At 36.4% G+C, this 24,327-nt stretch overlaps 2 protein-coding genes across 2 annotated transcripts in view; both read left to right on the plus strand.

Moving 5' to 3' along the window:
- The window catches only part of LOC105364073 (5-phosphohydroxy-L-lysine phospho-lyase), a 17,778-nt gene extending 6,795 nt beyond the window's left edge, over positions 1-10,983 (plus strand). Inside the window, exons 4-9 of the mRNA XM_011501933.1 lie at positions 284-518; positions 5,919-6,009; positions 6,448-6,656; positions 6,956-7,181; positions 9,434-9,832; positions 10,595-10,983. Coding sequence (XP_011500235.1) covers positions 284-518; positions 5,919-6,009; positions 6,448-6,656; positions 6,956-7,181; positions 9,434-9,832; positions 10,595-10,702 — 1,268 coding nt within the window. The 3' untranslated portion in view covers positions 10,703-10,983. The remainder of the gene's footprint in view (positions 1-283; positions 519-5,918; positions 6,010-6,447; positions 6,657-6,955; positions 7,182-9,433; positions 9,833-10,594) is intronic.
- Positions 10,984-15,667: 4,684 nt separating this feature from the next.
- On the plus strand, positions 15,668-23,409 carry Vgn (vitellogenin). Its single transcript, XM_011501934.1, has 7 exons — positions 15,668-15,730; positions 17,178-17,896; positions 17,994-18,917; positions 19,015-20,092; positions 20,209-21,891; positions 22,053-22,483; positions 22,795-23,409. The coding sequence occupies exons 1-7, from the start codon at positions 15,700-15,702 to the stop codon at positions 23,350-23,352; spliced, it is 5,424 nt and encodes a 1,807-aa protein (XP_011500236.1). The 5' UTR covers positions 15,668-15,699; the 3' UTR covers positions 23,353-23,409.
- The last annotated feature ends 918 nt before the right edge of the window (positions 23,410-24,327 follow it).

Consider the following 24,327-nt stretch of genomic DNA (forward strand, 5'->3'; position numbering starts at 1 on the left):
TCCCTTCCCGTTTGCTGTATCCCACGTCTCTCGTCGTCTCTCATCATTATAGGCGCGGCCAAGACGAAGACGAGTGTGACGCACGAGCGGCCTTAATATGAAAATCACATTCGATTTACGCGCTAAAGCTTGAAAATTGAGCTAATCGCGAAGAAATTGTCGATCGCTCCGAAATTCATATATCTACGATGCTTATAAAAGTGTCTCCTGCCATTAAACTCGGCCAACCTTACATCTGCATAGAAAATAATCTGAAACTTATGCTCTTTGATTGGCTGATCAGTGGGCCACTGTCACCAGGAGGTGGTGCGAGCTGGCCAGGAGCAGATGGCCCTTCTCTCGACGAACATGCGCTTCCTCCACGACAACATCGTGATATGCGCCCGAAGGCTGACCTCCACCCTACCGGAGAAGCTGTCGGTTTGCTTCTTCGTGAATTCCGGCAGCGAGGCCAACGACCTCGCGCTCCGCCTCGCCCACACCCACACCGGCAACAAGGACATCATCACCCTTGACCAGTGAGTTTGCACGTCCTTATGCATTACCGTAAGCGAGTGCCGCTTGACAATGCGACACACTAATCCTAATCGCGCTTTGCTTCCTTAACTGTCGATTATAGTCGAGTGATCGAGCAGCTGACCAGGGACTCCTTCGGCTGTCAATGCGGCCTGCTTTTCATGTTTTCTCTATCTAATATCCGACACCCAGTGTCTCTCCTCTTCCTCCTCCATTTCGTGGATCATTTATGAAGAATCGCTCGTTGCATTTAACGCCGAGCGATTAACCATGTCATTGTCATAAATTTACTAATTCGCAGTCTTTTTCTGGTCATGAAGCTTCGTTGATCCTTTATTCGTCATTCTCTCTCTTTCCCCCCATATTTTCCTTCGGAGCATCTCTCTCTCTCTCTCTCTCTCTCTCTCTCTCACTCTAACATCTCTTTGTCTCTGTCGATTTCTCAAACTATCCCTTATTTATATCCCACTCGGCATACATTATGGGACGTACGAGCTATGATATAATTTGAACGATAATGGGGCTTACCGTAATCATGTACAGAATTTTTTATACCCACATTTTTTCTAGCCAAAATAATCGGTAATGAGATTTTTCCTTTTCACTTTACTCCAATTTAATAATTTCCAACGAATTAGTAGCAAATAACGACCGTCATTAGAGTCGCTCATACATATTCCACATGATCCTTTGACAATGATAATAATTTCTTCCGTCGTTTACTCGGATTTTCACACATACTAATAGTTAAGCGATACCATTTGCTCGACCATTTTCATTTTCTCGTTCATAATAAAGTAAATAAATATCTGCCACTTGAAAGTTCATTCAAATTCCAATAATTTTCTCTACCTGACACCTGCGTACAGCGTTTCTCCCCTTTCTATACATTAGTATATAGTGCTTTATATTTATAGGTTAGACTTTTAAGCTGCCTATGTTTGACTTTTTTATTTATTTATTTTTTTATTTCCACCTATTACATCACACTTCATTTTCATCAATTTCTCAACTCCTGTTTCTTTTCACAAGATTCTTTTGAACTTCGATGCGAAGATTTTATTACGGATAGTTATGGTGTATGAAGGTTGCGATATAAAATAAAATATTGTTTTCTCCTTATTATAATTATTGTCTTTCTAAAATTCGACGTAATAAAGAAATTAATAAATAATAAATAAAATAAAGGTAATGGTAAATCTATCGGTAAGACGTTATGATATAATTCAATAATGTGCTTGCTTGATCCTAATTAACATTTCATGCAAAAGTACAAGAACATATATTAAGCAATTGCATATAACTGAAAGTATATTATACTTTATGCAAGTTTATCTAACTTTTTTTGTTTTGTTTTTCTTCATAACTTGACGAACGCTTTTAAACGGATAATACAATCGTAGCTAATTTTCATTAAAAATCTAGTTGAAAAAATTCGTAAAAATGAAGCCCAATGGACTGCGGCTAGTCCGATAAAATGTAATTGATTGGTATAAAAGTCTTTTAGTTAACAAATTATCGGACTATCTGTAAAAGTAAGAGATAGTACGTAAACAAATGAAATCAGTTTGACAAAATGCAGAATGGCACTCGACTTAGAGACTTTAAGTAAGTTAGAGGACATCTTGGAAAAGTTGCGGCTGGTGTGAAACTTCCGAGACAAGTATAAGCAGGTCACGTAGACGCGCGCGCACGCACGCACACACACGAACACACACGAACACGCGCGCGCACGCACGCACACACACACACACAGAGAGAGAGAGAGAGAGAGAGAGAGATAGAGATAGAGATAGAGAGAGAGAGAGAGAGAGAGAGAGAGAGACGTCTTCGAACTCCTACTGGTGTCGCTTCTTCGACTTGTGCCAGACGATCAGATCAATTCTCTTCCCTGCCATCAAAGATGCGTGCAAAGCTGTTCTTTATTTACACTCGCATCTTTGTTTTATTTTCTTTTCAGATCGCATGACAGCTTTTTCGCGTAGCTCTTGTTCTTGGATACATGCTAAGTTGTTCTTTTACGTGGATCGGTTTTCAAATAATAGGACGAGCCATTGAATCGATTCATTTTTCAACTTATCGTAACAATTATTACTCTTATTATTAATAATGGGAATGCGTCTTATTCTATTAATGCTTCATTCCATTTGAGATATTATTAGTCTGAAAGAAGCTCGATAAATTAAGACGATCGTATAATTAAATTCATAATCGAGTTTGGTGGAGATATTTAAGTAAGTTCCTGGTTAATTATATTTTTAAAAGAATAATCTTTAGAATATAGTCGCCTGGAAAGTTAAATAGCATCATTAAATAGTCGTGCAGTGATGAATATTTGCTGTCGTACAATTGTAAGTAGAACGTCTCTCTCTCTCTCTCTCTCTCTCTCTCTCTCTCTCTCTCTCTCTCGTTACAATATTTATAATAACGAGGGGATAAACAATCTTTTATTCATGTTTTTCATCGTATAGCGATTGTAAATTAAATTCAATAGATTACATGACAATTATAGTCGATCATACTTTTAGCTATTTATGATAAATTTGACGATTGACTTAAACAAAGGTATTTATAATAATTTTTAATTTTTAATTTTTATTTTTGTTTTGTTTTGGCATTTCGTTTGGTTTTTCTATTGTTCTTAAACTTTGGCCAATTAAATGCATTTAATTTGAATCGGCTCGCCTCTCTAAATGTTGCCATGCACTTTGAGTGTTACAAAAGAAAGTGTGAGAGAGAGAGAGAGAGAGAGAGAGAGAGAGAGGGGGGGGACAAGAAAAAAAAGAAGAGAAAAAAATAGACACTTTGAAAAGTATAAGATACACGAATAGTTAATTCGAAAGAGATGCAAAGTTGTCTTCAATTTATCGAATGTTATAGCCGATTATATAAATGTCTTATTTAACAAATGGGAAAGATTTATTGTCATTTATTGATGAATGGATGCGAAAGCGGTTCCATTTTTATCATTAAAACTCAATTGAAAAATACTCTACTTAATAAGCAATGATTGTTCGAACGCAATGGTAGTAAATTATAATATTTTCAATTATCTATAATAATTGTGCAGTATAATTATCTAATCGAACTAGGAGTAAGTTATTGAAAAGAGTTGGCTGCTTATCGTAAATAATTTTATACGATCTAAGTCGCCACATTTTCCCTCGGTATTTGTGTACATATTATTTATTAATAGAAAAAAAAAACTAAAAAAAAAAAAAAAAAAAAAAAAAACAAAAAAAAAAAAAAAAAAAAAAAATAACAGAAGAAAAAACTAAAAATAAAATGCTTCATCTCAAGCGGCTGTGAGTGTAAATTTATGCGCCATATCGATGTTATTTAAACATTTAAACAATCGATGTGAGTAATAATAACACAATAATACTTGAATTTCTTAAAAATCATTAACTCTTATATAATAAATAGCAGCTCTTTCGATAAAATTTATCTGCATTCTTACCTTTGAGAACCTTGTCTCGTTTAATTTACACGCACGTAAGATCCGTAGAAAATGAAATGTATCGTTAGATTATTACAAAGAATCCTTATATTTTTATGCATTATGGATAAAGGTGACATTGTTATTAAATGAATAAATTGCAGCGCTAGTTTTATAATCATTAATTCGTCGAGGTCTGTTGATAATGACAAAAAAATTGATAGACAGAAAATGGGACAGTTTGAAAGGATCAATGACCGATGAACGCTGTACCATTATTAAAAGGGATCGCCAGCTCCAAGATGAAACAATGGTCGTGTTATTCTTGGACTTGAGTTTAGAAAAAAAATGTATATGTATATGCCATTTCTCGCAATTGATTCTTACAATAGTCTGTAACGTTAAGGATACTTTCATTAATTCATTCGCTCTACTTTTGCTTGTTTGCAGCGCGTCCACGGTCATTTAACAAAAGCGTGGAACGGATATAACGAACAACGAACCGTGATATGGGATCAGCATCAACCGTCGATCAAAGCCCCATGAACTTCGCACACCATTGATTGATCATCATCGATAAAAAGATTATGTCATTTTAGGTGACACTGGAGACGATGTATGTGATGTATTGAAAACAATGAATGAAAGCATTGTTGAACAATTTCGTTATCCATTCTAAAAATCGACTGCTTTGACTAGGATGCGAGTGGAACGACCATAATGAGAGGAATTGATTAAAAGTCTTGTGTAAATATAATGATCGTGGCTCGATTGCGATAAAAATGTTTGTTCGTTCGTTCGTTCGTTCGTTCGTTTGTTTTTTTTTTGTTTTTGTTTTTTTTTTGTTTTTGTTTTTTTTTTTTGTTTTTTTTTTTTTTTTTATCTTTTTTTTTTTTCGCAAGAAAAAGTGAAAGAAAAAGAAAAAAGATAAAAGAAAATGAAAATCTCATCTATTTACGAACTTGGGATTATTATTCACTCGTAAGCCGATAAGATGCCAAACCATCTTGTATCCTCAAGTTGGCCATGGTTATCAATTTAGCGTTATTTTTGTTTTTAAGCCGAGAAGTCTACATTTTATTTTGCTCGTAAAGCGATAAATATTTATCATTATTGAATGCGATGGTGTGATTTTCGGCAAATAATTGTCACGATAAGCGCTATAGCGAAAGCGCGCTAGTAGCCGAGCACGTAATCTCGCGATGCCGTCTTTAAAACTTTGTCCACACCCATTAAGGATGTTTTCACCATGAGAATTGGCATTAGATAAGCTAGATAGATCGAGGACTTGACGATAATCTTGCCCATTACCATTCGAGACAGTAGTCAATAATTAAGACTTGATAGCCCCTTGCTTCATTAATAATGCCAAGTCTTTATGGCGAACGAACAATTGGCAAAATTAACTAAGTGCATGGTTTAGTTGGTTGCCCTAGGATGTGAACAAATTTTTAATCCTTCGAGTGAAATACGGCGAATTGATTAATGTAGACCTCTCTAACAATTAGAATATCTGCTAATAATGTAAAATAACTTTATATTTTTAGGTGGTTACAATTTTATATTTTATTAAATTTTATTTGCGTATATCGAAAATTGGCAAAATGGTTAAAAAGGTTCGTAAAAAAATTAATATTATAATAGCACAATTCCTTCTCGTTTTATTAAGATAATTCATTTTAGCATTTTTCTTTTCTTTTAGCATATAGAAATAATTTTTACAAACAATTTTCACTTTCCGTACGTTCATATTAAAAATTATCAATGTCAAAAACAAATTTTTTACAGCCGATACGACCTTTCATTCATTTACGAAGACGTTTCAGGCTTATTGACAAAATTTTCGTTACAGTATTACTACGAGAAGTCCTTATTTACTCTTGATTATTCCTAGCATTGCAATGTTTATTGAAAATCGTTCCTTAAATTAATTCTCATTGCTTTTGTTTATTTATGATTGTAGTGCTTATCATGGGCATTTGACTTCGATGATCGATATATCACCCTACAAATTCAAACTCATGGAAAACGGCAAGAAAGATCACGTGCACGTTGTAAGTAATTTCGTCACAATCATTGAGTGAAGCACCCAGTCGCTTTATTATTCATTACTAGATCATTCGCGAATTTTCAAGCGATTTTTAAACTATTCGTTGGAATATATTCGTTGGAATAGTCCGTAGCGTGCATGAATAATATCACAAAAGTCGTTAGTTGTATCGATTAAATTTATGAAAATCAATCATTAATTTCGCCACGATGATAACGCCATTTAATACAATGACACTAGTTCTTTAGAGAATTCGAGTGATTTTTTTTCTTTTTTTTTTTCTTCTTTTTTTTATAACGCTCTAAGCTTCAAATTTGCTAGATATAGTCGATTAAATCAGAATTTATTAATTAAAAAAGCCCAGTGACATTATTCTTTATTGCTGTAAGGAACATTATGTCTTAATAATAACAAATTTTTTTTCTTCCATTTGCAATTACAGGCTCCCTGTCCAGACGTTTATCGTGGCAAGTATCGCGACGACGTATACCCGGGTGAAGATCTTGGAATTAAGTACGCCGAGGACGTTAAAAATATTTGCGAGGATCTCGCGGCGAAAAGCCGAGGTGTCGCTGCTTTTATAGCCGAGAGTCTCATGTCCGTTGGCGGACAAATTCTACCACCGGATAATTACTTCAGAAATGTCTACAAGTTGGTTGAGTTCATTCATAATGCACATCGACTAATCTATATTAATTCGATATAAAAAACTTCGAGCGCCAATCATGCAAAACAAAACAATGACATCGGATGTGGCGTAAAAAACAAATTCCAAGCCTTCTCGCGCGCGCGCGCGCGCGCTTACGCACGCACACACACACATTGATATAGCTGAGCGATGATATTTATTGATGTTCCCCGACCGTAAAAATTTACCGAACCTAAGGCCAAATCAACCAATTCCCTCTCTCTCTCTCTCCTGCTAATGACGCCTTTCCATTTGATTGCAGGCACGTGCGCGCCGCCGGCGGCATCTGTATCGCCGACGAGGTCCAGGTCGGCTTCGGTCGCGTCGGCAGCCACATGTGGGCCTTCCAGATGTACGGCGAGGACGTCGTCCCGGACATCGTCACCGTCGGCAAGCCCATGGGCAACGGTCATCCCGTCGCCGCGGTCATCACGACGCAGGAGATCGCGCGCAGCTTCCGCAACACTGGTATCGAGTATTTCAATACGGTAATCACGCTTCTTTTAACGATAATTATTTTATGGGGCGTGGTTTAGTGCCCTCGGTCGGCCGTTCTCGTCTGGGTGGAGTTTGGGGGGGGGGGGGGGGGGGGGGGGAGGAGAGAAACTCGTAAATCCATTGACGTTGACAGCCAATGAAGCGGTTCCTCGTCGCGTCTTAATCGTTTCATGATCCACGAGCTTAATCCATCGAATTTAATAAATTTTCTTCCGCAACCCGGCCGAGTGTTAAAATCTCCGTTCCTCGGTTATAAGCTCCGCACCACGAGCCAACAAATCATTATATAACTTAAGATCGTCGCGATATGCCTTACATCATTACAGGCCTATAATGCGATCAATTCAATAACCGCGTTAAATGTCGATTACGCATAATCGATATGATTTCTTTATATTATTAATATGTGCCAAGTGGCAATAAGTACTTGACAGTTTGCCATCGACTTTGGCAATTTATAATATGCCCAACCATTCGTTATAAGCATTGGTAAGGGGTATTCTGTTGCCTCGTCAAACATAATTAGCAGTCGAAATTTTAACGAGCAGCCTCCCCATCTCGTGAAAAAGCTCGTGCCCGACATGTTGATGAAGAGTCGCTAAGAAAGAGAGGATGAGCAAGAGCGGAGCAAATGCGAGAAAAGAGGAGAAAGGATTTCCTCCTTTGTCTCTTGTCGTAATTTCGATCTCGGTGCAAACGATGCGATGCAAACCACGGATCCCGGAACCTCGATGTCTCGGACGTAGTCATCCGTGCTAGGGAGAGAGGGAGGGAGGGAGAGGTTAGAGAGATCTCCTCACCGAGAGCCAAAGTCGCTTACGTGGATTCGCGCAGTGGCGCCTTATTTATCAAGCGTAGACGCGCCGTCCGAGACGCCGCAGGCCTCGATTGATAAGGGTGGGGGGAATACGAATGTTTCCGTGGCTTTTGGATGGCCATGCGGGGCAATGGGAGCGTTGGCATTACTTACAATCGGCCTGCTCTTTATTTTATTTTTTTTTTTTTTTTTTTTTTTTTTTTTTTTTTCGTTACTTTTATCATCCCAGCGAGGAGATTAGGCCTACTGGCGTATGATTATTGATCGCGGCGCTTTTCTCTCGAGCGCCGACGTCTTTATCGATATTGTTTGTTGGCGCGATAGGCGATATTGTGATAAGCGAGAAGAGGTCCAGGGGTCGAAGTTTCGTACTCATTGTATCGGGGATGTTCTTAATCGTTTGCAGACGTATATTTGAAAGTAGCTAGTAGTTTGAATGCTTTTTAAATTTGTTTTTAATGGCTTGGGCGGCATAAATACGAGACGAGGAGGACGCCAAGTCACGCGAACGAGCTTCTTCGGTTAACGAGCCGTTCAAATTCAATTCGGAATAATGAGATAGAGCGAGGCAGTCGATGAGTCGTTCTTTCTTTTCTTCTTCTTTTTTTCTTTCTTATCGTATTCTTATCGGAAAGTTCATTCTTATTTTCAGTTCCCATTGTCTTTCCCTTATACAGCATAAATATTTTTAAGATCGATAATCGTTAAGCTCTCGTTTCTCGTACACTTACACGTGGCGCTAAAGCCTGAATAGCATGAATCAATGTTTCAACGATTTTTCACCTTATTCGACAATATTAACAACCGAAAATTCTAATAAAAGTGCTTGAAGCGAGCTGGCGTGCCATAAGCGAGCGCAATGAAAAAAGAGAAATCGAAGCAATACGAAAGCATGTCGGGAGTGGGCACAATATTATTGGCTCGCAATTTTTACAAAAAGAGTTTACACAAAATCATTTACGGCCAGGTACGACGAGTGTTGGTATGAATGAGCGCGCCTTTAAGGTTTAACATTTTGGGCGAATCGATCGCAGTTAAACGAATGCTTTTGCTAAAAGTAATTAATGCGTTCGATTAAGGAATCCTTGCAATGGTCAATGACTAGACTGCATTAAAGATAAAACCCATAACTCGACATAGCCAATAAATATAATAATATCAGGAAGAATAAAATGAGGAAAGAGAAAGGATGATACGCGGATCCATTCGGATGAAACTCTCCTCTCGAAGAAGCCGCGGAAAGCACGACAAATATATATATATATATATATATATATATATATATATATATATATATTTAGGGTTTATTGGGAGGAGGAGGGGGGGAGGGAGTGCCGGGTTATAGTAAAAATGCCAGGAAACGGCGTCTCGAAGCCGAGGCTATCACGGGCCAGAGAATCCGAAGGAAAATCTTCTACTTTATAGTACGGGGGCAATCCAGTCTCCTGCGCCGTGGCCAATGCCGTGATGGAGGTAATCGAGCGCGAGAACCTCCAGGAGCACGCGTTCAAGGTCGGCAATCACTTGATGTCCGAATTGAAGAAGTTGGGGAAGCGTCGGTCCTTGATTGGCGATGTGCGTGGTGCCGGCCTCTTCGTCGGCATTGAGCTCGTGCTCGACCGCAAGAGCCGTACACCGGCCGTAGCCGAGGCCAAGTACGTCGTCTACAGGATGAAGGAGGAGAAGATAATCGTGAGCAGTGAGGGCCCCGACTACAATATACTGAAGCTCAAACCACCGATGACGTTCAGCGTCGATAACGCCAATCAATTCGTCGCCAAGCTCGACGATATTCTCCAGGAGGTCGAGATCGCCGAGGAAGAGGTACGACTTTGTCCCTCGCATTTCTATACATTTGCCTTTTTATTTTCCTTTAAACTTATGCCTTTGCCTTTCACGAAACTACTATCTTAGTTGAAGGATTTTTAAAAGATTTTTCCTTCAAAGTTTCCTCAATTTCATCTACATTAGTATTTATTTTAATCAATGAGAACAATAAAGTTTACAGCACATATGTGTGATTACGTCAACGTTGTATAATCTAAATTTTTTGAGAATTAGTTAAAATTAATAAGCAAAACTCGGCTTTTTCAGCGATATAGTAGAAGATTAAAAGTAAAGCGTCTTTTATCATTATTTCCAGTAGAATTAACAGGCGATTTACATCCATACATTGTATTTTCATAATTTGAAAATTCTCTATCTATCGTTATCTGAAATCTAATTACAAAAGTTCTAAACGGTCACGCAAGAGTCCGGACTTTTTGCGGCTCCAGATATATCTGCTGCTTCAAATAAACAGAATTGAATACATTTATACTAGTTGGCAATTAGTCCATCAATATTATTAAATTTCTCACAATATCAGTTAATTAAGATTAATTTTAATTGCTGATATGATAATGTATCTCAGTGAGTTAGGTTAAGCTGTTACAAGTGGGAAAATAAAGTCATCATCACTACGATAACCTAATTTTAGTTCATTGGGATTAGTCGTATAATAATTATTTATTATAAAATAACTTTATGAAAGGAAATTATTAATAACAATTGTTTTTTTATTTTTTTGTTTTTTGCTTACTTTAGATACCGAAGCCGACGACTGCGATATTGAAGGCTCTAATAACACCTGTGCAAATGGATTTAGACCCATTATCAGCAAATATCAACACGGTTCTCGTAAAATCAAGTTAATGTTACGAATAAGTTATTATTAAATTTTATTGTTTAAGGCGCAATAACTTTTAAGTATTACATCATAAAGAAATTAGATTTTATGACTATGTAGACTTATAGACGCTTGAAGTCTTCAAACATTTGTACATAAAATATGTAAATATGTATTTAGTTTAATGTTTATGTAATGCTCTACTGTATCATTATGCTATAAGTCAATTGTTACATTTGCCTAACAAAGTTGTGTTATAAGTTATGATTTCAATTAACATATAATTTAGATATTTTCAATCTTCTTGTGTCTTCTTATTCATAATATGATGGCTAATACTAAATCATAAAAGTGGAAATGTTAAAAAGTATATTTTATTATATATTTATAATTTTATTATAATAAATATATATAATAGAAAAATGAATTAGATTTTTTTCTCTTCATTCCTAAGCCTAATTATCTTACCATTTCCCATCATAAACCTAACATTATATTTTAAAAAACGTTATGCTTCTACTCTACGTATACTCTATAAACTCATTCTCTCTCCCTCCCCCCTCTACCCCCTATATATATATATATATATATATATATATATCTATATATATATATATATATACCGTTTGTAAATTGTTAATGCGCATCGATAAATAAAAAAGGATTCGTGGAAAACGTTAATGTAAAAGACAATTTTTTAATTTATTATAATATTACGTTCAAATTTTTAATATTTGATGTATTTTATTGACTTTCATACTTAACAATTGAATTCCAAAATAATTTTGCGATTTGTGAAGTTCACAATCAAATGCGCGTCTAAGCATAATAATGATAATAATAATAACACTAACAGATATTAATTAAATGCTAAATGTTAAAAAAAAACTCGAATTAAAAAAAATTTCGAATCCTAAATTGACATGATTTTAAAAGAGAATTGTTCAGAAAAAATATATTTTCTATTCACAATTACATTTTATACATTGTGCTTTATTCTAAATTTCTTTTATTGTTGAAAATAATTACTCGTTTAATAGCGAACTTTTATAAAGGATATATATTATCTTATATGATATTGATAGAGAATTGTAATTTTTTTTTATATTTTTTTCATTTAAACAATTTAATTGATATACTTGCAGTTCATTGGATGTCAATGACTTTTCCTCAATAATAATGTAGAAGATAAATTAATATAGTTTTAAATAAGTTGGATTATGCAATTATTATTATGAAAGCAATTCGCGCTTTTAAAAACATTATGTACGTAAGCGGGTGAATAAACTTTTATTAAAAGTTTTTCTTTCACGCCTAAAAATACTAAAATACTGTTGTTAAAATGTACTAAATACTGTTTTTTTTTTTTTTATTATTATCATTGTTATCAATAAGTTTTAATTTTACAAATTAAAGGTAATTGATTTGCCAATTTATATAATCATTATAGTCTATTTGGTAATATTACATTGCGACTGTTTATCTGTTATTATATTTATATTCCGTGTGATAAAAAAAATTTGTTATATAGCATAATAAATGTTGAAAAAGTGAAAGAAGTTTTAATGATTTACGGGGCTGGAGAAACTATTATATATTCTCATAATAATTCTTAAAATATAAGAGAAATCTGTTGCAATACCTAATGAAGTATCTGGAACAAAAGTATTAAGATCATATTAAAATTTAACGTCCAATAGTTGAATTTAAACTATATTAAGAATATGATTTTACGGCGAGTAAATAAATAATATAATGTTAGTGCTCGTATACAATTATTCCTCTAAGGCAACTCGGTTGTTTTAGTAATTTTAGAATAAAACTTTTCCTAGATTAATAAATTGCCTTACGCAATTTTTGTACTTTATCGAAAATTAAAAAAAATTAATTGAAAACATGTTAGAGAATTTTAATTAAATTTTATCTTTAATAAAGCTCTATTTTTGTGAACTCATAACTCGTGTAATAGAATCTTGGTAGAACAAATACAGTGATCTAATTATGTAGAGGCATTAAAAAAATATATATGCTGACAAATTTCCAAGATTTCCTAGTATTTGTTTCAAATGAAATAATAAATCGTGAACAAATTTAATGATGTTTGACCTTTCAAACTGACTCTGCTTATTATAATCTTTAAGTAAATAGTTGAGAAAAAATTTTTATATTTTGCTGCTGCATTGAGTCTTTACACTCGCACGATTGGTATTATTTATATTTTCACCACTGAGATTAAAAAGCCAAAATTACTTAAGAATGCATCATATCAATAATTAATATTATTATTCCTTCCTTGTTATTAGTATTTTTATGATTATCTATAGGGATTATTTTGACACGAATAGATAATAATTTAATAGTCTCAATATTTCTTGCTAGTCATTGATTTTGGGGCTGCACACGGGGAAAAAAGGCAACTCATTTGTTAATTTGTGGACATTTAAGAATTCGTAGAGGGATAATAATTATTAAGAAGAGAGAGCCTACTTCTTATGTATAATAATAAGAAGAATAAGACGCGACATTGCTCTTTAGAAATTGTAAAGATTCATTTGTTTCAGTAAAGTAGAATCTTATTTAATTAAGGTCATAACGTGTTAATTTTTTTTTTTTTTTTTTTTTTTTTGCTCAACTAAAATAAGCTTTAATAATATGTTGTATGAATGAGTGAAGAAAGGATGTGAAAAGAAAAATAAATAAAATTTTTTAATAAAATTAATAACGTAAATACGTAATATATTAATAAAAGAGACATTCCCTGATGGATTAAACTTCTCTTATATTCTAGGATAATATTATATTATTTGTACGCTATATCAAATAATCTATAACACATGATTACGTATTTGACTTTCATAAATATTTATTTTAATAACATGCACGTTATTATTTCAAGTCAATTTTTATTTTTACTTATGAAATTAGACACGTTTTACTATTTAAATTTATGACTTTTATATTTCAATGCTCACTATGTTTCTGCACAAATTTCATTCACAAAAACCTCATAATTTCTATTCTTCTATTGATTTTTACAATTTATTCAATTTACTCTCATATTTTTCATTGCCAAGATGATGTTATTGTATTATTATTTGCTTGTTGCATAATCTTTATACCATAGATACAATAATTTTAGAGTACATCATTTAATCAATTATGTTTTCTCGTACATATCTCGTTACATAGCAATTACTATCATTTTGTGTATGCAGGAGCATAGGAAACGAATGTTAATGCCAACTTTAGGAATGAAATGCAGTATACGCCGCTGGAATTTGAAATCACATTCATCATATACTTATAGATAGATAGCAAAGAAAATTAGTTTTATCGAATATCTAACAGTAAGCAAGAATTATCCCATCAATACTGTTTGCAAATGAATAAAAAACTCATTAATGCTAATAAACAAGGGTATTTAATAAAAAAATATGCATAATCATTAAATTATTATTGATTATTAAAATTTTACACTAGAGCTTTTTTACGTGTTTAGTAATTCGTATAAAGAGTTTATGGTCAATTTGTTTAAACAAGTATCATTACGAGATCTTGACATTCAAATATTTAGGAGGACCCTATCCATAAAATGCAATTGTAGGAAATACTACTAATTAATTATTATAAATTTAAAACTTATTATATGTAATATAAAATTAATACTCGTATAAAATAATTTTCTTGTAAATAGCTGAGGATACTTCGTTTCATTTATCATTATACGTGATCTTTGTTGTTTAATAATGTCGCGATTGCTGTATTTGTTACAACTCTCTTATGTTTTGATAAAATTTCAAATAACTTTTGTTATCTCACTAAATAATTGTAAAATAATGTAAATTGCTTTTTCCTTCATAGACACGTAATTTTTACTATATTTATATACTTGTTGTTATTTTTCGTGAACTTTCGTAATTATTCAATATAAAAAATAATTTTTTGTTTTTAGTCCAAAAACATTGATTACTATGTTCTAGAATAGATTGTTTTTTTTTAGGAAATTATGTATCATTAGTAATTATTCGTGTTATTGTTGAAATAATATTATTATCAAATAACTATTATAAGTGAAATCATAAATTATATAATCGATATGATTGTATACTGAAGATATGTTATAGTTTTACAGAAAAGCTTTATGAAAGAATTGTTTTGCCCACGTAAAGTCAGAAATAAATACATTTAAGATAATTAACATCTTTTTGTCTTAACGTGGATAAAACAAAACAAAAAAAAAAACAAAAAAAAAATAAACAAAATAAAAAACAAGAAAAAAAAAACATAAAAACAAAGAAAAGAAAAAAACAATAAGATGAAATAAGAATGTTGCACTTGCACTTTAATAACATAATGTAAAGAATCCAATTTGTAAATATTAATTGTTTTGAAAAATTGACAAAAAAATTTAGTTTTAGTAATTATAATGCATAAATTAAATTTTTAACTATTTAAATACGTTAATAATATAAGATACGACATTATCACAATTTTATTATTATTAAAGTATAATTCGTGTATTAGAAGATGTATTGCTATTGGTATTATTCACATATAATTGCACGTTACTGTAAGAGAACTGGCTGAAAGTTCCGACATAATTAGAGAAATAACGTGTATCTAGTTTAATACGTGCTGATTACAATAGTCGATTAAAAATATGTAAGATTGTATTGCACATTCATATTGATTGAAAAGAAAATTGTCGAGAAACTAAGTAATATTTGACCTTTTAACCTGATACAGCATGTTCCTAATCTTCGAATATACGAATGAGAGAAAAGTATTTCAGCGTCATATCGCTCAGCCACAAAAATTCTTAGTGCGTACATAAATGATACACTGTTTCCATATAGAGAGAGAGATAAAGTGAAAAGTTAAGTGAGTCAACTGATCAAGGGTTGTGCTGATTTAGCATCTATAATTTCTATTGAAAAATTGTACTCTAATGCTATTGGTATAAATACTGTAGGCGACGTTCCGATTTACCATTCGAAGTTGGAATTCCACAACAAGGAGAAACATGTGGTCGCCAGCGATTTTGCTGCTCCTCGGTAAGTGATTATTGCTTCACTTCGTTCGAATTCGATAGAAATTACGGGGAGAGAAGGGAAAATTGGAAATTCAGACGTTCGTATGAATCATTGTGATGCGACTGTGAGCTGCTTTTTTTTTTTATCATTTGCCTTTTTGACTGCATTTAATTTTCATTTTTGTGTCTTTTTTTATGTTACGAGATGAAATTTCAATGATATGAAAATAATTAACTTCAATTTTTAAATAGACGTCGAAGCAAAAGATTTTCTATGCTCCATGCTATTAAGAAACTGTAACGTGACCGAAAGGGATTTTTAATTTTCTGAAATATGATTTTCAAATATTCCAAAGACGATAATAATAGTTTCGTGTATTGCAGAATTATTGATACGGAGTAATTATATTCGTTTTTATATTTGTCACTATTTATTTACAATTATTCCCAAATAATTTCTTTCGCGCTTTATACTTTCCGTCTGCTATCTTGGATACTCACACATCCATCACAATTCTAAACCGAAATATCTTTTTATCAATTAATACAAACTTTTCATCTTGAAAATACAAGGATTAATAAATTACTTTCACCAGATATATATATTTTTTTAAATACTCGAATGCCGTACTTTACTTTTTTTTTTTTAATTTTTTTCAAATTCCTTATTATTTAATTTAATAAGGCTTAATTTAAAATTGATTTTTTTTTTTTTTTTTAAATAACCGTATAATCTGCCATAAGCAGATAATACATAATGCGGAATGTAAAATATTTATATTGCGAATAATTAAATGCAAATCTGATTATTGAATATATAATTTTGAAATATTTGTTGTACACGAGGTATATGCAATTCGCATTGGCGAAATTTCATTTTATGCACTTAAATTTACGAAAGTACACGGCTTTTTCAAACGCGTATGTTATCATTTTAATTCATTGAGGCACATAATTATCAATAAAATTGGAAAGGTATAATATTTAAACGATCGGGAATAACAATATTTCAAGCTATTCCTTGAGCGCGTCATTTATTTTATAATTTATTAAGATGTCTTTCGTTTCTTCGAATATAATAATCCCCTAATCCCCGAAACAATTTATTAAATTTGCGTTTCCGCATTAATTCCGTTCTCTAACCAATAATAATGTATTTGGGATCTTAACGATTGATTAAATTTACTTTGTAAGGATTGCAATTATCATGAGAAGAGCACATATTTCTTATGTTATAATTATAATGCATGTGTAGTTAAAAAATGATTTCACAATTAGAAATATAAAATGCTCAAAGATTGTCCAATAGGGGGAGACGTATTCATACAAGTAAAAGAACACGTAAAATTGAATTAATAAATCGTAAGAATTTATGCATTAAAGAAAAGAAGAAAAAATGCATTTTGTCGATGCATATTATGCATCTATGCAATAATCGCGTGTTAAACACGATAATTATTATTTTGCAGTTGGAGTGGCATTCGCCAATCATCAGAATGGATATAAAGAGGGCAAGGAGTACACGTACAAGGTTAGAAGTCGTACATTGGCTGCCCTAAACTCGCAATCGAAACAATTCACCGGTGTTGTAATGGAGGCTCGTCTTACCGTTCAATCGAACGGTCAAGAAACTCTTCGGGCCAAGATCACCCAGCCACGTTATTCGCAAATTCATACGCGCCTCGACGATGGTTGGGACTCGGACATTCCGAACAGTCAGAACAATCTTCAAAACTTCCCACTCAACAGCGAGCCATTCGAAATTAAAATGAAGAATGGCGTTGTCCGCGAGCTAATCGTTAATAGGAACCTCAAGACCTGGGAAGTCAACGTACTGAAGAGTATCGTGAGTCAAATGCAGGTCGACACCGAGGGACAGAATGCCAAGAAGTCCAAGCACAATCACTTGCCCGAGGGAAAGCAACCGTTCGCCATGTTCAAAGTCATGGAAGATTCCGTGGGCGGTGAGTGCGAGGTGCTTTACGACATTTCTCCGCTCCCCGAGCACGTGCTTAGGAACAATCCGGAACTGGCACCTTTACCGGACTTCCGTGACGACGGTGACATGATCTCGCTCGTTAAGACCAAGAACTACAGTAACTGCGAGCAACGAGTTAGCTTCCACAGCGGACTCAATGGACGCGATAAACTCGAGCCCGGCAGTAACGACAATGGAAAATATTTATCCGTAAGTACGGCACTTTGTGACAAAGTCTACGCGCTATGTGTAACGAGGCTCGCCTATGCTAATGATCTTTGTTTCTCTCTCGTACGTGATATTGCAGAGATCGTCGGTGAGCCGAGTCATTCTTTCTGGTAATCTGAAAAAATACACCATTCAATCGTCGGTGACCATCAATAAGGTTGTCCTCAATCCTGACCAACACGAATTCCAGCAAGGAATAGTTGCGAGCAAGATGAATTTGACTTTGCATTCCGTAGAGAGCATATCCGAAGAAATATCGGCACCGTCCAATCCACAGTCTGCTGGCAATCTCGTGTACAATTACAATAATCCATTCGAGAGCTCGTCATCACGCTGGACGCACAAGAGCAGGAAACACTGGTCCAATGACAACGATTCCCAGGAAGATGATAAGAAAAAGAACAGGAGGAAGCACAACGACTACGGGAACTCGGACGAATCGAGCTCAAATTCCGATTCTTCGGAGAACTCCAACGAGAACAACGACAACGACGACGATTACCTGCAGCCGAAACCAAAGCTCACCGATGCACCCCACAACCCCATGCTCGCCTACTTCATCGGTAACAATGGACAATCCATTCAAAAGAACAACAAAGTCGACGCCGTGAAATCGTCGAGGAACATTGCCCAGCAAATCGGCAATGAAATGCAGCAGCCCGACAGTATGCCGGACGAGCAGACTCTCGAGAAATTCTCCATCCTCACGAGATTAATTCGCACCATGAATGCCGATCAAATAGCCAATGCTCAGCGCGACCTCTACGAGAAGCCGCGTTCCCATAATCAGGTGATTCGGGACAAGGAGGACCAGAACGTTCGTAGAAACGCGTGGCTTGCATTCCGTGATGCCGTGGCACAAGCCGGAACCGGCCCAGCCCTCGTCAATATCAGGCAATGGGTCCAGAGCAAGCAGATCGAGGGCATGGAGGCTGCAAATGTAATTGACACTGCTGCGAAATCCACTCAGACGCCCACGCCCGAGTACATGGACACGTTCTTTGTAAGTGTTGCGTTAAGCCAAGGTGTTGTTACGTTATGAATACTGCGATTGGCTTACGGGATTGCGTGTTTTTATCTTTTGTTTCTCTGTTCACAAGGACTTGGCTACGATGCAAATGACCGTGGATCAACCGACCGTACGCAATGCCGCTATTTTATCATTCGCCGATCTCGTTCGTCACGCCATCGTTAACAAGCAAAGTGCCCACAATCGCTACCCCGTTCACGCATTCGGCAGATTCATATCCAAGAAGAAGAGCAACCTGCACGACAAATACATCCCGTACATTGCCAAGGAACTGAAGTCGGCCATCGAGAGCGGCTCCAGCAAGAAGATCCAGCTTTACTCAACGGCTCTTGGTAGAACTGCTCATCCACGTATGCTCTCCGTCTTCGAGCCTTACCTCGAGGGTAAGAAGCAGGTTTCGATGTATCAGCGCCTCGTCATGGTACTATCGATGAACAAGCTCGCGAGCATTTATCCAAAGATCGCTCGCTCGGTACTTTACAAGATCTACTCAAACAATGCCGACGATTCCGAAGTGCGTACCGCTGCTGTATACTTGTTAATGAAGACCAATCCATCGGCAAGTATGCTCCAGAGGATGGCTGAATACACGAATTACGATAGCAGCAAGCAAGTTAATTCAGCGGTGAAGTCCACCATTAAGTCGCTCGCTCAACTCGACACTCAGGACGACGATTTATCCGATGCCGCTAAAGCCGCGGAGCCCCTATTGACGCCCGAAGATTATAGGCCACAATTCTCACGGATGCTCTTGGCGGGAACTCAAGATTCTCAGACCGACTCTGGATATTCCATAGAGGCCAACTACATTGGCAGCACCGACAGCATCATTCCAAAGGGAATATACTTGAACATCAATCCGATTTATCGAGGATTGCAAGTGCCGCAAATGCAGTTTGGAGCTAGTGTTTCCAGTGTACAGAACATGTTTAATTTCATGGGAGATAAGCTCTCAAATTTCAATCAAAAGATAAGCAAAAGCAAACAGAAGGCCCAGCAGGAGAAACTTTCGCCGGAAAATATCATAAACGCCTTGGGCATACAAGGTGACGATGCCGAGCAAGTCGAAGGTCTTATTTTCATGAATACGAGGCATGGAAATCATTTCCTATCCTTCGACAACCACTCCATGGAGCAAATCCCGAAACGTAAGTATCGACACGTTTCACATAGCATTTTATATCCTCGTATACGTATGTATCATTGTTGTTTATTTTCTTACGTAATTCATTGCTAATAAATTCGTATTGTTATCGTTCGATAGAGCTTAAACAAATGGAGGAGGCAATGAAGGAAGGACGAAGCTTTAACGAAACTAAATTAAGTAATTACGAAGTGACCATGAGCTTCCCAATGGAGACTGGCTGGCCCCTTACTTTCACACTCCAGATTCCCACGGTCATGAGCGTTAATGGAAAATTGAAGACGAAATCGGAGAACGATTCTGGAAATCAGTCCCCTATTCCAAAATCCGCCACCATCTCCGGCAAAATGAGATTCATTTACGCAATGAAGATTCAGAAGAGATTGAGTTTTGTCGTGCCATTCGAAAGCCAAGAGTACACAGTCGGCGTCGACCGAAACTTACAGATTCACTTGCCAGTTCGTTCCGAAATTGAATTCGACCGAAAGAAGCAGGAAGCTGTTTTAAGACTTCAGCCGATTGGCGACGAGCAGGAGTACAAAGTTCTTCAGTACAAGACACAACCATTCACCTCCAAGCACGATATCCTCAGCCTCCAGCCCGTTCAAACGGACAGAAATACTCACACCATTCATAAAGATCGCGCAACATCCTCGCAGATTGAATTTAACGACAAGCACAACCAACAAAGACTGCAATTCCATTGGGAAAGACAGCCGAGCCGGTCGAACGATAATCAGGCCAACGAAAATCGTCATCTACGCGAAAAGGCTATGGACGCTGCAAATAAACTTGCCCGTTCAATGGCTATACTCTACAATCCCAATGAACCTGAAAAATCAGAGTATGAGAAGTACTCGGTTAAGGTGGCCTCGAAGAGCGACATTAGCGCGGAAATGAGAATATCCTACGACTCGCTGACTTCGGAAAATAGTAACAAAGCCGACGATTCTGACAGCTGGTCACCGAAAGCCAAAGTACCAAATCTCGAATCGAACTTGAACGAGCAGGAGCGCAAGCACAAACTTCTCAAGGAAGCCGCGAAGAACATTAACTTTGCTAATGCCAAGGCCGTTGACATTAGCTTGGAAGTAACCGGAGGCGTACAGACATCGGCAACGGTCACAGTAGCCGCCAGTAGCAGTAACATCGACGAGAAATCTCGTTTCCTTGTTGTTGCTTCGGCTAAGACTAACGAGGGCAAGGATTATTACTTATCCGCTGGATTCGAAGCCAGATCTCCAAATACGGATAGTTTGGATTACGAAGAATCCTTGAAGGCTAATACTCCGCGGGAACTCGATGGTGAGATCCAATATGGAAAGGGCAGCGACCGCAATAACGAACAGAGCCAAAACAAAATCAGAATCCAGGGTAAGGCTAAGCTGAGCGAGGAGCGGAAGAAGGAGATTCGTCTGTCACGCGACGCGCAATTTTGCTCGAAACAAGAGAGTCAAAATGGCAACAAGATGTCGAAATCTTGCCAGAAGGTTAACCAACGCGCCAGTACGGTCGACAAAGGCGAGCTCACTATTAAATTCGAGAAGGAATCGACCGCTAAGGAAATGGCAATGAGCGTCCTCGATACCGTCGAGAGTATATCTCAGAACGTTATAACCGTTGAGAAGGACCGACAGGACAAGGAAGACAAGAACGAAATTAAGGTTGCTTTTGAAATGCTGTCCAAGGACAGAAAGATGGACGTGACCGTGAAAACGCCCGAAGGCAAACTTCGATTAAAAAAGATTTACAACATTCAGAATAACGACAATGACGAGGAGCTCGAAGATGAAATCATGACCAGTAAGTATCCTAATAATAATAATAATAATACTACTATTGCTACTACGACTACTCCCACTGCTCCCACTACTCGTAATACTACTCTCACTACTACCACAAACGTTCAACAATTTTTTACATACAATTTATGATCAACTCGCGATATTTACGCATTATCATAGACACTTGCCATTTGGACAAGACGGAAGCCGAGACCTTCGACAATCATCGCTACGATCTCGAACTCGGCAAATGCTGGTACGTCGCAATGACTGCCAACCCCAAGAACGATCCAGATCGCTCTGGCCAACAATTAGATCTGCCGGAAGACATGCACGTCACCATTCTGACTAGAGAAGACGACAATGGTAATAAGGAACTTAAGGTAACTCTGGGTGATAACGAAGTGAACCTTTGGGGATCTTCGTCCCGACGAGTGCAAGTCAAAGTCAACAACGAAAAGATCGAATACTCGAAGCAGAATAGCTACCAAGAGAAGAAGAATGGCGACATACTTTTCGAGCTCTTGGAACTTCAGGACAAATCCGTGCAACTTATATCCGACAGATACGACGTTAAGATAACCTACGACGGATCTCGCGCTGAAATTAAGGTACGAGCATCGACTGCTATCTTATATCGAATCATCAACCACTTTTCACACAATCACACGCAATCACACACACGCGCAAACACACGCACGCAAACACACACACGCGCGCAAACACACGCACGCAAACACACACGCACGCACGCAAACACACGCACGCACGCAAACACACGCACGCAAACACACACGCGCAAACACACACGCGCAAACACACGTACAAACACACGCACAAACACACGCACGCACACACGCACACACATGTTGAAATGCAATTTTTTTTTTTAATGCAATTAATGCTCCCGTTTAATACGCAGGCTGGATCCAAGTATCTCGAGTCCGTCCGAGGTCTCTGCGGCAACAACGACGGCGATTTGAACAACGATCAGCAAACACCCAAAGGCTGCCTTCTTCGCAAAGCCGATGAATTCGCAGCAACGTACGCTTTATTAAAGGATAAGTATTGCGACGACTCGGTTCGCCAGAAGGCCGAGAAGACTAAGAGCTCCAAGTGCCATTACCAATCGACTCGGCTCGGCAATGTCATCAGTGAGCAGGAAGCCGGACGCGAAACCCAACGCAACGACAATCGCGACGATTCGAGCAACGAGGAGTCACGTTGCATGTCTCATCGCACAAAGATTATCAAAACCGAGAACGAAATCTGCTTCTCATTACGACCGGTGCCCTCTTGCTCGTCCAGCTGCAGACCCAAGAATGTCAAGACCAAGAACATCCAGTTCCACTGTGTTAATAAGTCAAGCGCCGCGGAAAAGGTTGCCCAGCGCATCGAGAAGGGCGCCAATCCAGATTTAAGCCAAAAGTCCGTTTCCAAAGTCGAGGAATTCAACATTCCCATAAGCTGCAAAGCTTAAGCTTCTGATCGGCAACTCATGCAAAATGACAAATTTATTTATTTAAATTGTTTAGTTTTTTTTTTTTTTTTATTTGTAATTTTAGTATCGCTCAATAAACCAAATTGTCCGCTATAAATAATTCGATATTTTAATTATCTATAGTCCCACGACTGATCTTCCTCCACCAACAATAAAATCATCGCTATTCTGCCATTTATAAATCCCATAAATTTCAGGTCAATCAATCCTGCGCATTACGAGTTATTCTTACGACAAACTATTTATTGCACTTCTAGCATACGGATGATAAATAAAAATTCATTTATTTATTTTCAATTGTGCATAAGTTTCAAAAAAAAAAAAAAAAAAAAAAAAAAAAAAAAAAAAAAAAAAAAAAAAAAAAAAACAAAAAACAAGGAATAAGAAGGAACATAACGGATGATAAATAAAAATTCATTTATTTATTTTCAATTGTGCATAAGTTTCAAAAAAAAAAAAAAAAAAAAAAAAAAAAAAAAAAAAAAAAAAAAAAACAAGAAGACAAAATAGAAAAGACACAGAGATAGAGATGAAACTATTAATAAATAAACAACCTTTTGTAATTTAATATAACAGACGTAGGAATTAGAAAGGATAGAATTTTTTCAACATTGTCTCTGCAAAATCAATTGAAATTAAACGGCAATTGACATTAATATGAGCTTGATTCTCCTCCCCCGCGCATACGCTCCACCGAGTCAGCGTCGATGGCTCACAAATTTCTTAGTCATGTAGAAGTGCAAGGACTAGGCAAGGGACTTTCTCGTACTTAGAATTTGGCAAGAGTGGCGAATATAGTAATCAAGAAGGAAAATAGTCGTCGGAGCTCGGGGTCTCGGCAAAAAAATAGCACCAGGCGACGTCGGTCTTTGGAGTTCGATCGCAAAAAATCTCGGGATCTCCCCTTTCATTCTCTCTTTCACGAGTACGGACTACTCCCTAGGGCATAACCGA

Source organism: Ceratosolen solmsi, unplaced genomic scaffold (assembly GCF_000503995.2).
Source record: "Ceratosolen solmsi marchali unplaced genomic scaffold, CerSol_1.0 scaffold23, whole genome shotgun sequence".
Taxonomy (NCBI): Eukaryota; Metazoa; Arthropoda; class Insecta; order Hymenoptera; family Agaonidae; genus Ceratosolen; species Ceratosolen solmsi.